This window comes from Carassius carassius, chromosome 2 (assembly GCF_963082965.1).
Source record: "Carassius carassius chromosome 2, fCarCar2.1, whole genome shotgun sequence".
Taxonomy (NCBI): Eukaryota; Metazoa; Chordata; class Actinopteri; order Cypriniformes; family Cyprinidae; genus Carassius; species Carassius carassius.
This window is the reverse complement of record NC_081756.1, coordinates 49,616,666-49,633,550: the sequence shown is the minus strand read 5'-3', so window position 1 is coordinate 49,633,550 and position 16,885 is coordinate 49,616,666. Positions and strand designations below refer to the sequence as shown.

The 16,885-nt window shown below is 39.6% G+C and overlaps 5 protein-coding genes across 5 annotated transcripts in view; all 5 read left to right on the top strand.

The window, feature by feature from the left end:
- Window positions 1-14,115, top strand: part of LOC132111928 (histone H2A-like) — a 153,929-nt gene extending 139,814 nt beyond the window's left edge. Inside the window, exon 2 of the mRNA XM_059519542.1 lies at window positions 13,993-14,115. The gene's annotated coding sequence lies outside the window, so the exon portion shown is untranslated. The remainder of the gene's footprint in view (window positions 1-13,992) is intronic.
- On the top strand, window positions 1,053-1,459 carry LOC132112208 (histone H4). The gene has a single exon (XM_059519748.1). The coding sequence runs from the start codon at window positions 1,106-1,108 to the stop codon at window positions 1,415-1,417; it is 312 nt and encodes a 103-aa protein (XP_059375731.1). The 5' UTR covers window positions 1,053-1,105; the 3' UTR covers window positions 1,418-1,459.
- Window positions 11,949-12,957, top strand: LOC132111711 (histone H1-like). Its single transcript, XM_059519272.1, has one exon. It carries the CDS (start codon window positions 11,954-11,956, stop codon window positions 12,647-12,649), a length of 696 nt encoding a protein of 231 aa, XP_059375255.1. The 5' UTR covers window positions 11,949-11,953; the 3' UTR covers window positions 12,650-12,957.
- LOC132111919 (histone H2A-like) lies at window positions 13,561-14,115 on the top strand. Its single transcript, XM_059519539.1, has one exon. The coding sequence runs from the start codon at window positions 13,575-13,577 to the stop codon at window positions 13,959-13,961; it is 387 nt and encodes a 128-aa protein (XP_059375522.1). The 5' UTR covers window positions 13,561-13,574; the 3' UTR covers window positions 13,962-14,115.
- A 621-nt stretch (window positions 14,116-14,736) lies between these two features.
- On the top strand, window positions 14,737-15,214 carry LOC132111852 (histone H3-like). The gene has a single exon (XM_059519488.1). The coding sequence runs from the start codon at window positions 14,752-14,754 to the stop codon at window positions 15,160-15,162; it is 411 nt and encodes a 136-aa protein (XP_059375471.1). The 5' UTR covers window positions 14,737-14,751; the 3' UTR covers window positions 15,163-15,214.
- Window positions 15,215-16,885: the final 1,671 nt, after the last annotated feature.

Here is a 16,885-nt window from a genome sequence, read left to right as displayed (position 1 = left end):
GTCTGGTCAGAGGAGAACTGGCCCCCCAACTGAGCCTGGTTTCTCCCAAGGTTTTTTTCTCCATTCTGTCACCGATGGAATTTCGGTTCCTTGCCGCTGTCACCTCTGGCTTGCTTAGTTGGGGTCACTTCATCTACAGCGATATCGTTGACTTGATTGCAAATAAATGCACAGACACTATTTAACTGAACAGAGATGACATCACTGAATTCAATGATGAACTGCCTTCAACTATTATTTTGCATTATTGACACACTGTTCTCCTAATGAATGTTGTTCAGTTGCTTTTCTTTAAAGCGCTATATAAATAAAGGTGACTTGACTTGACTTGACACACACATATATATATATATATATATATATATATATATATATATATATATATATGTGTGTGTCAAGTCAAGTCACCTTTATTTATATAGCGCTTTAAAGCGCTATATAAATATATATATATGGTGGGCCGTTATCTGCGTTAACGTGAGACTCTTATCGGGCGGAAAAAAAATATCGCCGTTAATCTGTTCTCAAAGTTGGGTCTATACTAAGCAAGCTATGATGACTTTCACCTTGATATTTTATATAACTGACTGGCTGAGGCCAGCCTAAAAAGATGCTCAGGGCAGTTGACGGGTCACTGCTGCGCATCGTCACGAAAGCTTATCTTTTTCACGTGTTTTTAAGCCTTACCGCTTGTCGATTTAAATATTAAAAAATCCAAACACAAGACGCAGACTGTCTTATCTTAAACATTTAATTCTTCAACCATTTATATGTAAAATCCTGGAAACTTTAATTGTATAACTTTCCAAATGTATTGTTGTCATTAAATTATAGTTTTAGATAATTATATATATATATATATGTGTGTGTGTGTGTGTGTGTGCGTGTGTGTAAAATGATGCAGATGATCTTTTAATAGGAAAGACAGATTATGATTTTAATAGGAAAAACAGGGCGGACATTAAACATCATTGTTTCCTGCTCTATCTAGCAAAGAGAGGAACTGGTTTCAGTCAGGTCCTGTAAGCAGATGTAAAAGGCCTCCCTGCAGCATTCGTCAATTATTCGTTTTCGTCGCTCGACTGAACCAAAAATTATCTCAATCATGTCTGGAAGAGGCAAAGGCGGTAAAGGGCTCGGAAAAGGAGGCGCTAAGCGTCACCGTAAAGTGCTGCGCGATAACATCCAGGGAATCACCAAACCCGCCATTCGTCGTCTAGCTCGCCGCGGTGGAGTCAAGCGCATCTCCGGTCTGATCTACGAGGAGACCCGCGGTGTGCTGAAGGTGTTCCTGGAGAACGTGATCCGCGACGCCGTCACCTACACCGAGCACGCCAAGAGAAAGACCGTCACCGCCATGGACGTTGTGTACGCGCTCAAACGACAGGGACGCACCTTGTACGGCTTCGGAGGATAAAAGACCACAAGCACAAACCCAACGGCTCTTTTAAGAGCCACACACACTCTCACTTAAAGAGACCGTTTAATTAGTTTTGGTGTTGGTTTAACGTGAAAATTTAAAACAAAACGCCAGTGCATAAATCCTAAAGTGGAACAGGGTGTCCGCGGGGTTTTAAAAAGTATTAAAAAGTGATAAATCAAAATTGTCAAATTTAAGGCCATTAAATGTGGTCTCGGAGGTATTATTTTTTTCCAAATTAGGTATTATTTTTTCAGACTATCAGGTGTCCTATTCTGATTGAAATTCTATCTGCGTTCGCGTTAGTTCGTTTAAATATGGGCTTTAGCATATCTGGGCACATAATCAAAGATCTTTCGTCTCCGTCTCAACGTATGTTTGATGCTGACGTCATATTCAGTGGTCGTTCGGCATCATCTCAGAACACTGCGCGCTCAACAGAAGTGGCTGGCTTACGTTTTATTTTAGACTTGCTTCAAGGCGTATCTTCAACGACTGGACAACCATCGTCGTCGTCATGGGCAAATGCAAGTTTTCTAATAGCTGGGTTAACGACCCAGCGTTTAAGGACAGGCTCAGGCCTGTAGTAGGGAATAACAGGCAGGCTTGTAAAAAAAACATCAATGTCAACTGGATGGGAGCTAACGCACTTTGGATCTCAGTTTTTGGGACATGGAAGGGCCGAAGATTTGTTGCATCACATAAAGGTACGTTCTTTTTTAATATAACCCTCATTTGAAGAGTTATTTATTCACAAAGATTTTGTATATTATAGGATGATGTTGGCTAATTTACTGTTGGTTACACAAAATAATAAAATTGGCCAAAGTCCTGCAGTTACTTGAATGAAACCTGTAAGCCCACCTGCATTTATTGACCTGTGGGGTATATCTCCAAGGTACAAGAGAATTGTTTTTACTAGTATTTTGTTAAATTCAACAACTTATCACAGTTATAGAAATGTAATATTTGGCTCAGGTTTTGTTGTTGGAAAAAAACACTAAATAATTTAATTGCTGAATTACCAATTATTAATTGAAATCAAATGTGTATGCAGTAATGCTTCTCCTTAACCAACCTTTGTGAATGTTGAGATCTATTTTACTGTGTCTGAATGATAACTTATAACGGATTTCCTCCTGGTGTCGATTCACAGGAATGTGTCACACAATTGAATGAGGCAACTGCTATCAGTTGGAATGGATGGCCCCAATGTGAATTTCAAGTTGGTGGATCTACTCCAGAAAGAACATGCAGAGCTCTATGAAGGTGCCCAGGTTGTCACTGTTGGAAGCTGTGGACTTCCCACCGTCCACAATGATTTAAAGGCAGGCTTTACTATGTGGCAGTTGGAACAACTTCTGCGAGCCATGCACTTCCTCTTTCATAATGTGCCTGCCAGGAGAGAAGAGTTCACCAGTTCATAGAAGATGCCCGTTTGTAATGCATCAACTTGCAGTGAATGCCAGCCAGTGTGCTGGAACTATCCATTCTCTCCATTGCACATTTTATGTAGTTTGTTTTATTTTTATTTACTAAGTGAAATAAATGTGCAATATGTTGTCAACATCAGTCTCTACATCTATTCTTTTTGGTATGTTATATGTCAAAATCAAAATGTAAATAATAGAAAGGTCGCTGATTAACAATTCAGTGTCGTGATGGTTTTAAAAAATATTCTGAAGGTAGTAAAAAAGGTATTAAAAAGTTGTAAATTTAACTTAAGGATTGCTGTATATACCCTGTGGAAGTATTTTTGTCTATGTGTTGTTCTGAAATGATGGGTATTGCTTTGATATAAACCTAAAACTTTATTTTAAAACTACAGCTCGTATTGTTTGTTTTTGTTATAACAGGCGCAAACAATACAAAAAGAAATCCTTTTGATGATAGTGATGGGAAGTTCGGATCATTTTACAGACTCGGGACTTTTGAGTCTCGTTCAGCAAAATGAACGAATCTTTTTTCGAGTCATTTCGTTCATTTAAGCAAAATGTAATGAAATGTTATGTGTTACTTCCCCAACACATCTAGTACTTACGCAAACGTTGATCACACTAAAAACAATTCAAAACTAAAATGCTATAAGATACAGAAAAAAAAAAAAAAATCATTCTTTACCTGGGCCTTCAGTCTGTGATTAGCTCACCTCACCTCACCTCTTATCTGACAAGAGTCCTCGGGTTTAAGTCATTCCTTAATCACGTGACAGCCCCATACGCAAAACTAACGCAGTCTTGAGCCGGAAAGAGAATTGATTAGTTTATCTCATGAGTCTTTCGGGTCTCGGGTCGAGTTTGACTCGTTCCTTAATCACGTGACAGACCCATACGCTATTTCTGACATTTCTGTCACTGTGTTTTTGTTACTGTTTGTTGAGGATCTGTGGTTTGTTATTATTTTATAAATAAATAAACCCTGTTATAAATAAAATATTGATTAATTTGTCTTTTTGACTGTCTATCGGATAATAAACACTAGGCTTTATAATAACAGAATAATTCAAGCTTACAATAAAAAGTATTTATACTAGTTTGTTCATTTTTACTCCAATTTTGAGTTTGCTGGTATAATAATTGCTTTTCCTAGGCAGACTTGACATATTGGTGTAATATATGTATAAGAAGATTGCTAAAAAAAGGACATAATGACACATTAAAAGCAAATACAATTTTGAATTTGAATTATTAATGTTAGTTTAAAACATTAAGGTTATGATAACTTCAGTAGCTTTAGTATCTCTTAATTTTCATTTATTTTTATTTAAATGGTTTAAAATGATTTGGGGAATAGTTATCCTCTTTGATATAAAGTTTTTATTTTGGCACAAAAGTGTTATTTATTTTAAAATGTATTCATTTTAAATTATTATACAAAAAAAACAAAGCTTGTTGTGCAATATTTATTTTATTTTTATTTTATATTGTACTTTTAAAGTTCATTTGTTAAGGTTATTAGACCCTGTGGCTTTATTATCTTTTAATTTTATTTTTAATTATTTACTTTTTTATTATTTAGATTTATTTTGGAATAGTTGTCCTCTTTGTTACAAAGCTTTTCTGGCAGCTCTGACTGGTGAATCACTACTACTAGAACAGAACCTATAGAATAATGCGCATGCGCGACTGAACGAATCAGTCCCCGAGACGACTCGTTCTTCCCGAGTCACATTAAAGATTCGTTCAAAATGAACGAACCGTTCAAGAACGACACATCACTAGTGTGTGTGTGTGTGTATATATATATATATACGCTGTAGTTAAACTATTAATAACGGGGAGAACAAAGCAAAATCGGTTAAAAAAGGTTAAAGTATCTGTGTATCTATACATACGTTCATAACTGCCCGTATTTGAATTGCAAATGTCATAATATTAGCACTATGAATTTAATTATTTCTAAATTAACACAAGCCTAAATGGAAGAACAAAAAATTTGATAAGTAAACTGTAAAGACATTGAATAAAATGCTTTTATCTCAAAGCTAAACAAATTATATTTGACTGTTTAAGACTGCAATCAAAGTCTAAATGGGATGTACAAATTAAAAAGTGAAAACAAAGTGACATGACATTCATCCAAGTATGGTGATCAATACTCCGAAGTCGTGCTCCGCATTTACACACACATATGGAAAGCCAAATGGGTCAGAAAACGGGTGCTTTTCAACGCCGTATTAATCGCCGCCATGCGTTAAATAAGCGCCGTTACGTGATAAGTTAACGCCAGACGCCACCTCGCGTTAAAATAACGGCACTATATAAAGCTATATGTATAATTGTAAGGGCTATCCTTGCCATCTTCGCGCTCTTGCAAACTGGATGCTCTGACTTGCCGTATAGTCCTTGTAGCCATGAGAGGTGTGTCCATGTAGATGAGTAAATAAATCTGCATCTTAAGTGGCGTGTCGCGTTAACTTAACGTCTGTCGGCGTGTGCCGTTATTTTAACGCGAGGTGGCGTCTGGCGTTAACTTATCGCGTAACGGCGCTTATTTAACGCATGGCGGCGTTATGAAAACGGTGTTTTAAAATTAACACGGCGTTGAAAAGCAAGCGTTTTATGGACCACTTGGCTTTCCACACACACCGCCCGGGGAGCAGTTAGGGGTTCGGCGCCTTGCTCAAGGGCACCTAATTGTGGTATTGAAGGTGGAGAGAGAACTGTACATTCACTCCCCCCACCCACAATTCCTGCCGGCCCGAGACTCGAACTCACAACCCTTCGATTGCGAGTCCGACTCTCTAACCATTAAGCCACGACTTCCCACAAAATAAACGAAATAATAATAAAACAAATAATGATAAAACACACAACTCCATGCTGCACTGTGAGCCATTATAGAAATAAACCCCATGCATTACACAGAGCAGTGATACATCTCCACTATCACACTATGGTTTAACTGAACACAGGATGCTCTCAGAAGAACAATGTGCTCTGAACACATGGAGGGGGAAAGGTGAAGCACATGTCGTAGGAAGAGCGTATTGTATGCATATCCCATGTTATAAAGTGTTTGTGAATACCATACTTTAGTTGTGTAGTGGTGTTGAAGATTATGACTAAGCAAACTATAAATGTGGATTCCTGAACAAGATGATTGAAATGTTGCAACGGTATGAGAAATACTTAAAGTACTGAAAGTAGGCGAGAAAAAAATAGTAAGTAGTAAGCAATGTAAATTATTGGATTTATATCCATATATAACAAGTTATATCATGGGCCATCAAAACAATGAAGCTATTTTTGTGTAATTATATATGTTGTTTTTTTTTTTTTTTTCCCCCATCAGATGAAATTAAATCTGCATAAAACTAAGTAGTAATTGTACTGTTGCACTTTAAATAACATGCAATTACACAACATGTGTATAAAAACATTTACATAATTTGAAACATGTAACAAATATATATATATTTTTTGAAATTACATTAAAGGCCATGTTGCAAGTTAACCACCACTTTCAATTAATGGGTACATAAATCACTCAAGATATGTATATCATTTTTAAAATGTCTCAAAAATAGTCTTAAAGACCTATTTTTTAAGTTTTTGGGATAAACGTTTTTTTTTTTATGCAAGTCGAGGAAAGGTAGCCTCGGTCTAGTATGATGCCGCATTCCAGGCAACCCATAACCCGTGTTTTTCCAACCTTAAACCCGTGAAAGTGCACAGGAACGGCAATCAAACTCGTGACTTCCCACCCGTGAACTCGTGTCTCGTACTAGATCGATGTACTCCAAAGTTCCGATGTCACACAGCACGCGAAACAACAATGACAGCCCCTACGGATAATACTGCCTACGGATGCAGTTTATGCAAGTGGCACACGTTGAAAAAATGATTTTAGGTCAATGTACCGTTGCAATAAAAAAAAAAAATCTAGTTACAATTCCTTGCACTCCGAAAGTTTGGCGTAACTTACCTGGAACGGTACAAAGTCGTTAGTCGTGGTATGAAATAGTGATTACGAGCTCAAAAACCTGCCTGGAACGCAGCATCAGAACTAACGTTATAGCGACTGACTGGGATGAGGAAGAGGTGGCAAGAGCCAACATGTATGATGACCTGCAGCTGTGTAATTTCAAACCTGCCAGACGTGAGAGGGGAATTAGTGGAGAGCTGGTGAAGTGTCCTGGTGAGTTGCTATCGTTTAGCATCACAGCAATGAGCACTGGAGCTAGTCTACGAGCAGCAGTGTACAATAACGACACACACACACATATATATATTATTATTATTATTTTTTTTTTACTGTCATGTTTTTACTGAAAAATCAACGTTTTCTTTATATCTAGTGGCAGTGATCATGATGTTAGTTCAGATAAGTACCGGTAACCTTTGTCATAGTGTCGTAGAACTGGTAAACGTTTTCTTTGTCATCTAGAAATAGAAGGCATCATGCTAGCTATATGGACGTTTCTAAGCGTTTATCTCTTCCTCCGGTGAAAATGTTGTTGCAAACGTAGCCGCGTGTCTGTCGCTGTGTTTGCCAGGTGCTTGTGTGGGTGCTGTCCCATGGAAACTGCGCTGAAAGCTTGTGCCGTAGGGAAGTGAGTGCGTTTGGGTCGCTGTTGGTCGATATCTATCTATCTATCTATCTATCTATCTATCTATCTATCTATCTATACCCTTACGAAAAATAACCATGGTTTTATTATAGTAAAACTGTAGTAACCCATGTTTTTTTGGCGTGTTGACTACCATTTGTATAACCACAGATTTACTACAAATACCATGGTTAAACCATGGTTAATATTGCAAAACCATGGTTAATTTGTGGGTCGCTGTTGGTCGATATCTATCTATCTATCTATCTATCTATCTATCTATCTATCTATCTATCTATCTATCTATCTATCTATCTATCTATCTATCTATCTATCTATCTATCTATCTATCAGAATCAGAAACAGAAAGAGCTTTATTGCCAAGTATGCTTGCGCATACAAGGAATTTGTTTTAGTGACATAAGCTTCCAGTAAACAGAGACAACAACACACAGAAAAAAAAAAAAAAAAAAAAAATTACAGGAGAATTACAAATTGGCAAATATATAAGTGTATAAACAATTGTGCTATAAATGATAATGGAATAGGATTGAGTGAGATGCAGGAATGTTCTAGGATGGAGGGGTAACAAATAAATATAAGGATATTGCACATTTTTGCATAAGCATAAGTTTAAGTGGGAAACATTTAACTGTTCATGAGGTAGATTGCCTGGGGGAAGAAACTATTCTTGTGCCTTGCTGTTCTTGTATTTGCGGCTCTGAGGCGCCGGCCAGATGGCAAAAGTTCAAAGATGGGGTGACTTGGATGTGAGGGATCCAGAGTGATTTTCTGAGCCCTTTTCCTCACTCTGGATGTGTACAGTTCTTGGAGGGTGGGCAGGGGAGCACCAATAATCCTTTCAGCAGTCCGAACAGTTCTTTGTAGTCTTCTGATATCTGATTTTGTAGCTGAACCAAACCAGACAGTAATTGAAGTACACAGGACTGACTCAATGACGGCTGAGTAGAACTGTTTCAGCAGCTCCTGTGGCAGGTTAAACTTCCTCAGCTGGCGAAGGAAGTACAACCTTTGTTGGGCTTTTTTCACAATGGAGCCAATGTGATTGTCCCACTTCAGGTCCTGAGAGATGGTGGTTCCCAGGAATCTGAATGACTTCACTGCAGCCACAGTGCTGTTCATGATGGTGAGTGCGGGGAGTGCAGGGGGGTTTCTCCTAAAGTCCACAGTCATCTCCACTGTTTTGAGCGTGTTCAGCTCCAGGTTGTTAAGACTGCACCAGACAGCCAGCTGCTCAACCTCCTGTCTGTAAGCAGACTCGTCACCGTCCTGGATGAGGCCGATGACTGTAGTGTTGTCTGCAAACTTCAGGTGCTTGACAGAGGGGTCTTTAGAGGTGCAGTCGTTGGTGTACAGGGAGAAGAGCAGAGGGGAGAGAACACATCCCTGAGGGGCACCAGTGTTGGTGGAGCAGCTGTTTGACATGAATTTCCCCAGTCTCACTAACTGTTGCCTATCTGTCAGAAAGCTGGTGATCCACTGACAGATAGAGCTAGGAACAGAGAGCTGGGTCAGTTTGGTCTGGAGGGTTGTTGGGATGATGGTGTTGAAAGCCGAACTAAAGTCCACAAACAGGATCCTCACATAAGTCCCTGTTTTGTCCAGATGTTGCAGGATGAAGTGCAATGCCATGTTGATTGCATCATCCACGGACCTATTTGCTCGGTACGCAAACTGCAGGGGGTCCAGTAAGTGTCCAGTGATGTCCTTCAGATAAGCCAGAACCAGTTTTTCAAACGACTTCATGACGACAGATGTTAGAGCCACAGGTCTGTAGTCGTTAAGTCCTGTTATCTTGGGTTTCTTTGGAATGGGGATTATGGTGGAGCGTTTGAAGCAGGAAGGCACTTCACACAACTCCAGAGATCTGTTGAAGATCTGTGAAAAGATGGGGGCCAGCTGGTCAGCACAGATTTTCAGACAGGCTGGTGTAACGCCATCTGGGCCTGGTGCTTTTCTTCTTTTGTTTTTCTTGAAGACCTGGCGCACATCATCTTCACAGATTTGAAGAGCAGGAGGTATGGAGAGGGGGATTGCAGGAGGTGTTAATGGTTGTGTAGGGAGATGGTCAGAGTGGGTGTTGGGGGTTTCAAATCTATAATAAAACTCATTCAGGTCGTTAGCAAGTCGTTGATTAGCCTCAGTGCAAGGGGATGGTGTCTTGTAGTTTGTGATGGCTATCTATCTATCTATCTATCTATCTATCTATCTATCTATCTATCTATCTATCTATCTATATCTATGTATTTATCTATAATCTGCGCTATCTGAATACTCTCGTCTCCTACTCGTCTCTCTAGTCACTCTCAATGCTCTCAAGGCGTGCTTTGGTAAATTCTCTCCCCAACGTGACGTGATGCAATGCATTATGGGGGAAAGGAGACCGCTGTAAGATAGTACCTACTTTTTCGTATTGTATTCCGTTTTGTGATACCCAACAACATAAAATACAATGGATAACAGTTTAAATGTTTATTACCAACAAGCAAATTGCACAAATTCATAAAAAAATTTACCCTGCAACACGGCCTTTAAGACAAATGCTGGTCTTAAGCAGACACACACTGATGAAGTGAGTGAACAAGTCAGTGACGTGACATTCAGCCAAGTATGGTGACCCATACTCAGAATTCATGCTCTGCATTTAACCCATCCAAAGTGCACACACACACACACACCAGTGGGCAGCCATTTATGCTGCAGCGCCCAGGGAGCAGTTCGGGGTTTGATGCCTTGCTTGAAGGTGGAGAGAGAACTGTACATGCACTCCCCCCACCCACAATTCCTGCTGCCCGAGACTCAAACTCACAACCTTTCAATTGCAAGTCCGTCTCTCTAACCATTAGGCCACAACTTCCCCTTGGAAAGATCAATCACTCGAGTTTTAGTTTAAAATGTAATTTACTTCGTATCATTAAAACAGCAGCAGCTGGCCAATGTCCTTTATAGCATCAGATAAAATACAAGCAAAAATAAAATAAAAATCACAGATAAAAAAAAAAATAAACTTTTGGCAGGATATCAAAAGAAAACCAGAACAAGAACAGAAGTCAAATGTAAAAATGTAATCATCAATGAAAAAGCAATGGAAAAATAAAGCTGGAGAAGGGTTATGTGGAGATACACTCAAAAAATGTACTCTCACTTTTGCCAATTTTACTTAATCCGTTCATGTTGTGATTACTTAAAAAAAAAAAAATTAACAATGTGAACTTAATTTAGTCTAGTTCATTCAACAAAAAAGTGTGTATTGTCAGCTTTACTTAAAAAATTATTTGTTCAGCCAACATAACATTGTTGCATAAAAGTAACAGATTAATAAAACCAATACAGACTTGAATCTCATTGGCTGAGGATTTTGCAGTGTATTATGGGTAATTGTTGTTCTGTCACCCTCTTGCAGAAGTGTAGCACCATTAGATAGTTAAGTGAGTAATAAAAACAAATCATGTTTGATTTACTGAACTTGTTATGATATATTTTAGGACAAAACATACAAACAAATGGTGGGAAATGCAACATTGAGTTTTAAACATGTTTGTGATCTGTTTGATGAACTGTAATTAAGAGATGGTTTATATACTGAGTTGTATTGAGTAGCTGCACTCTTATTTATTGATTCAGTGCTATGGACTTATTAAATTCTAATTAAAGGGGGTGGTGTTTCTGAAGTGGCATTATTAAAACATTTTGTCATCATTAAATTAAAATGTTCATGTACAATTAACTCAATTGTTGTTTGTTGACTCTACTAAGGTTTGTTAAGTTAAATTTACTTAAACTTCTTTTGTAAAATTAATAAATTATTGTTTGTTGAGATTACTTAAATTGTGTGGAACCTGTTGACATAATATTTTTAATTAAACCCAACATTTCATTTTTTTGAGTGTACCACCGGATTATATGTTATTTCTGATCAAAATACAATAAGCATTGTTAATCAAAATATAACAAAAACACAATAAGTGACGTTATCTACATGATGTAACAAATCCACAGATGATGTGATGATGACACAGACTCCGGGAGGAGCGGACAGTGTGTGCTTCAAGCAGGACAAAACAGAGACTGAAGGAAACACTGCACACGTCCCTCAGTGATGACCATCGACCTAAACTGACTTTCAGACTGTTTGCTGGACACACGGATGAAGATTTCAGTCTTTATCAACCTTTTCACTTAAACATAGCATCGAATTTACACGAGACTATTCCCCCGTGACTGCTGCTCGCCTTTGATTCGCTCTGACGGAGACAAAATGAACATTTCCTCGTCGAGTCTTTTAATCTCCACAGAAAGCTGCAAATCTCTGCTTGGTGTTCACTATAATGTTACTGCCTTAAACCACTTCACCAATCCAGTTTTGACCAAAATGTAAGAGAAGAAAACACAAGCGCGAGGCGCTTCTGGAGGCGCACAGTCGCAGAGCGATCGGGTTGAGTCTATAAGGTTCTCATGGCATGTTTAAGAGCGCGAGCGGAGCGCGAAAGTCTATCATTACTGAACAAAGCGTTCGAAAGACTACAGATCCATTAATAGAGATGGCAGAAACCGCCCCAGCTGCAGCTGCCCCGCCGGCCAAAGCGCCCAAGAAGAAGTCCGCCGCTAAAGCCAAGAAAGCAGGTCCAGCTGTCGGTGATCTGATCGTTAAAGCCGTGTCCGCATCCAAGGAGAGGAGCGGCGTGTCTCTCGCTGCTCTGAAGAAAGCTCTCGCTGCCGGCGGCTACGACGTGGAGAAGAAAAACTCCCGCATCAAGCTCGCCATCAAGAGCCTGGTGACTAAAGGCATCCTGCTGCAGGTCAAAGGAACCGGCGCCTCTGGATCCTTTAAGATCAGCAAGAAGGAGACCGAGACCAAGAAGAAGCCGGCGAAGAAAGCGGCTCCTAAAGCCAAGAAGCCCGCGGCCAAGAAACCCGCTGCTGCCAAGAAGCCCAAGAGCGCAGCGGCAAAGAAGCCCGCCGCTAAGAAATCCCCCAAGAAGGTCAAGAAACCCGCTGCCGCCGCTAAGAAGGCCACCAAGAGCCCCAAGAAGGCGAAGAAGCCCGCGGCGCCCAAGAAAGCAGCCAAGAGCCCCAAAAAAGCCAAGACCGCCAAACCCAAGACAGCGAAGCCTAAAGCTGCCAAGCCTAAGAAGGCAGCTCCCAAGAAGAAGTAAACACTGCTGTTTTATTCCCCAACGGCTCTTTTCAGAGCCACCCACAAACTTGAAACAAAGAGCAGTTTACTTTATGGAAGTAAAGTTAGTATAAGAAATGTAAGTATACTGTATCACCATTGTAATTTAAAATCTACACGATTCATAAAATGGCAGACACAACATGACAGTAATCCATCACCAACACAATAAATAACTGAGCAATAAATACGATATTTATAAGATCTTAAGACCACGGGTTTGCGACCAGTTTTACTGCTTCCTTATGTTCACTGAAATCAATGGTCAACTATAGTCTTATCCACATTGAATTAAAAAAAAAAGAAAAAGTATCACACTATGGAACGAAAAGCTCAACCTCTCTTCTGTTGTCCAAATCATTATTTTGTTTGATTAGATTCACATGTTCAGTGTCATCAGAAAATGTTAATAGACAGCAAGATTACGGAGTATACCTAACATCAGAAGAATACAGTGCGAATAAAATTGTTGATTAACAAGATAAATTAGATGTATCTGAGTTTACCTCGACTAACCCTAACCCCATGTTGACTGTGTATTTAGAAAAAAACACAAGTATGTTAAAATTAAAGCTTTAATGGCTCATTGATCTAAATGTAATTAGGTTAAAAACAATATAGAACAATGCGTTTTGCCTTGACGATTATTTTGAAATACTTTAGCACACTTTTAGCATTTCTTGAAGGTTTTCTGTCGTGTTGTTTCTTAAAGCTGCACAATCCGCGCGCCGGCTGTGGAGGCGTGGCTTTGTAGGTCGGTGTTGGAGGGAAGTTCAGTGATTGGTTTGAAATCTTACAGACTCTAAACCAATGAGCGACTCGCACGCTCTTATAAACACAGCATAGCGACTATTTCGTATTCATTGTTTCTGCATAACTAACGTAGAAGTATTTTCCTATCAACAATGAGCGGAAGAGGTAAAACCGGCGGCAAAGCGAGAGCAAAGGCAAAGACTCGCTCCTCCAGAGCTGGGCTGCAGTTCCCCGTCGGTCGTGTTCACAGACTTCTCCGCAAAGGGAACTACGCCGAGCGCGTTGGTGCCGGAGCTCCTGTCTATCTGGCGGCTGTGCTCGAGTATCTGACCGCTGAGATCCTGGAGTTGGCTGGAAACGCCGCGAGAGACAACAAGAAGACCCGCATCATTCCCCGTCACCTGCAGCTGGCGGTGCGCAATGATGAGGAGCTCAACAAACTCCTGGGTCGAGTGACCATCGCTCAGGGCGGTGTGCTGCCCAACATCCAGGCCGTGCTGCTGCCCAAGAAGACCGAGAAACCCGCCAAAGCCAAGTAAACCCATTCAACTCGGTTTTTCAAACACAAAGGCTCTTTTAAGAGCCACCCATTTTATCTGATGGAGAGCGCTTTTTCTTATTTAACCAGTAGTGTCATGTTCTCACTGAAGTAACATTATCTTTTAAAAATTAAATGTCCATGTATTATAAATAAATTTAGGTAAGACATAAACTGCAACAAGCTGTGGTGGATTATGTTGTTCTTTGGAGGGAGTCCCTTTTGTAATTCTGATTGAATGCAGATGGTAAGAAACAGATTGAACTCAACTCAAAGCCTCTTTTAAGAGTCACCCATTTCTTCAGGTTTATTTAATCAGTAGTCATACAGAAATGCCGTTTAATAACACACATCATTAAATATCAAATGTTCATGAAGAATAAATGCATACAAATAAAAATCTATAAAATATATTATAAACTAATAAGATATATAATAAAAATATATTCTTTGGATGGTGTCTATTTTTGGTTGTGATTGTATACAGATAGTAAGGAAATTCAGCTATGAAATACAACGTAAATATGAAGTCTAAAGTAAAGTGCTTGTGATGTTGAATTAGTAAACCAGAACAAAGCATTTTGAGCGGGAAACAAAAGGCTATTTGAAAACCGGAGGTGTACAGTCATTGGCTAGCAGTCATGCGCAGATGTCACACATCAGCCAATCACAGACCTCAGCACCTTTATGACGCCAGAAGCTGTGGCTGTAAGCGGCTTTAAAAGCAAGCACGTAAAATAGAGCAGCATTTCTACTCATTTTTTACTCAGAAGGAGAAGTAAAACTCAGCAATGGCAAGAACCAAGCAGACGGCTCGTAAATCCACCGGTGGTAAAGCCCCGAGGAAGCAGCTCGCTACTAAAGCTGCCCGGAAGAGCGCCCCAGCCACCGGCGGCGTCAAGAAGCCCCACCGTTACAGGCCCGGGACCGTGGCTCTCCGAGAGATCCGCCGCTATCAGAAGTCCACCGAGCTGCTGATCCGCAAACTGCCTTTCCAGCGTCTGGTGCGAGAGATCGCTCAGGATTTCAAGACGGACCTGCGCTTCCAGAGCTCCGCTGTCATGGCCCTGCAGGAGTCCAGCGAGGCTTATCTGGTCGGTCTGTTCGAGGACACCAACCTGTGCGCCATCCACGCCAAGAGAGTCACCATCATGCCCAAAGACATCCAGCTGGCCCGCCGCATCCGCGGAGAGCGCGCTTAAACCCGCCGCTGCATCAGCCGCGTCACACCCCAAAGGCTCTTTTAAGAGCCACCTACATCACTCTCAATGAGACCGTTTCCACTGGAACATTCCGTGCAAAACATAGGAAATAACACTGCCTTCACATTCGGAAGGAGTTTTGGCTGGGTGTAAGTTGTATGCGTTCGAACCGTTTCAGTTACTACAACGAATGCACAAAAATATGCGAAATTTAAATGATGTGTAACTGTTTATCACTCACTCTGTTGCGTAGTTAAATAGTATGTCTAAGTAAATAAAACTACGTGTGTACAATAAGTGGTATGCGTGTACAGCCAAGTGCATAAATATAAAGTTAATTATAAACTGTAACTTTTGAACTGCCTCATGTCCCTTGTAATATTTAAAGTATAAGTAGATATAATTTCGTTATAATAGTTTATTTACGGGGGAATTCTGAAGTACTGATTCATTGTTTGATATGATCTCTGTAGCTTTCTGTTTACGATTTCCTGCGTCTTTAGACAACCATGCTGAAATGAAAGCCAGTATATTAAAATTATTTGTTATTATTATTATTTATTAATTATATTCTTTATTTATCTGTACAAAGATAAAATAAGTAGAATAAACACACACACACACACAGTACAATCTTTAAGTGAGTGAAAAAAAAAAAAAAAGACAAGTGAAGTGACATTCAGCCAAGTATGGTAACCCATACTCAGAATTTGTGCTCTGCATTTAACCCATCCGAAATGCACACACACAGAGCAGTGAACACACACACACACACTGTGAGCACACACCCGGAGCAGTGGGCAGCCATTTATGCTGCGGCGCCCAGGGAGCAGTTGGGGGTTTGATGCCTTGCTCAAGGACACCTAAGTCGTGGTATTGAAGGTGGAGAGAGAACTGTACATACTGTGCAGGAAGAGGCAGAACACCTGAAGCACTCATTCAGAACCTCTACCTAAACGATGTAGAAAACATAATCAGAAACCACTCATAAAAAGAGGGTACATTACAATAACACATTTATAGATATTAATAACTACAGATTAATTACAGCATATGCAAAAAAAATTAAATAAAATAGAAACGATATGCTCCAAAATCAAACCGCATATTGCCCTTAAAATACAGAAAAAATACACTATAACAAGTGTAGTAAACCTTACTACATTCGAATTACAACTGGTTGAGGCGGCCAAGTATGGACCAGATTCCGGTCAGAGAATCAGGAGAGCAGGAGAAGTCTTTAGATTGAGACATTTATTTAATCCAATATATGCATCTGCATATGCATCTGGTATGAATTTAGATGTGTTCTACAAAGAAACAAAGGAAATAATTACAAATTACTCACTATTAACAAATGTATAAATTGCCTATAACATCTACTGACATAATATAATAGCATAGCACCACTATGGTATTTATCAGCAAATATGCATTTGTAACCCAAATATATTGAACAGAAATGTCTGTACTTAAAGTGATGATATGGTCAACAACAACACGACGGTGATTGCAGTCAGGTACAAAGCACTGCACCATGTTGCTGACGTTGTTAACAACTTCCACAAACGCACACAATATATAAAATACACAATGATAAATATAAAAATCAATACACAATACCTATATAAAACACTATTTATTTACACAATTGTAAATTCACTACATTCACTATATAAAATAAAATTTACTGGAGGAAAAAGTTCGCGCGAGCGGCCATCAT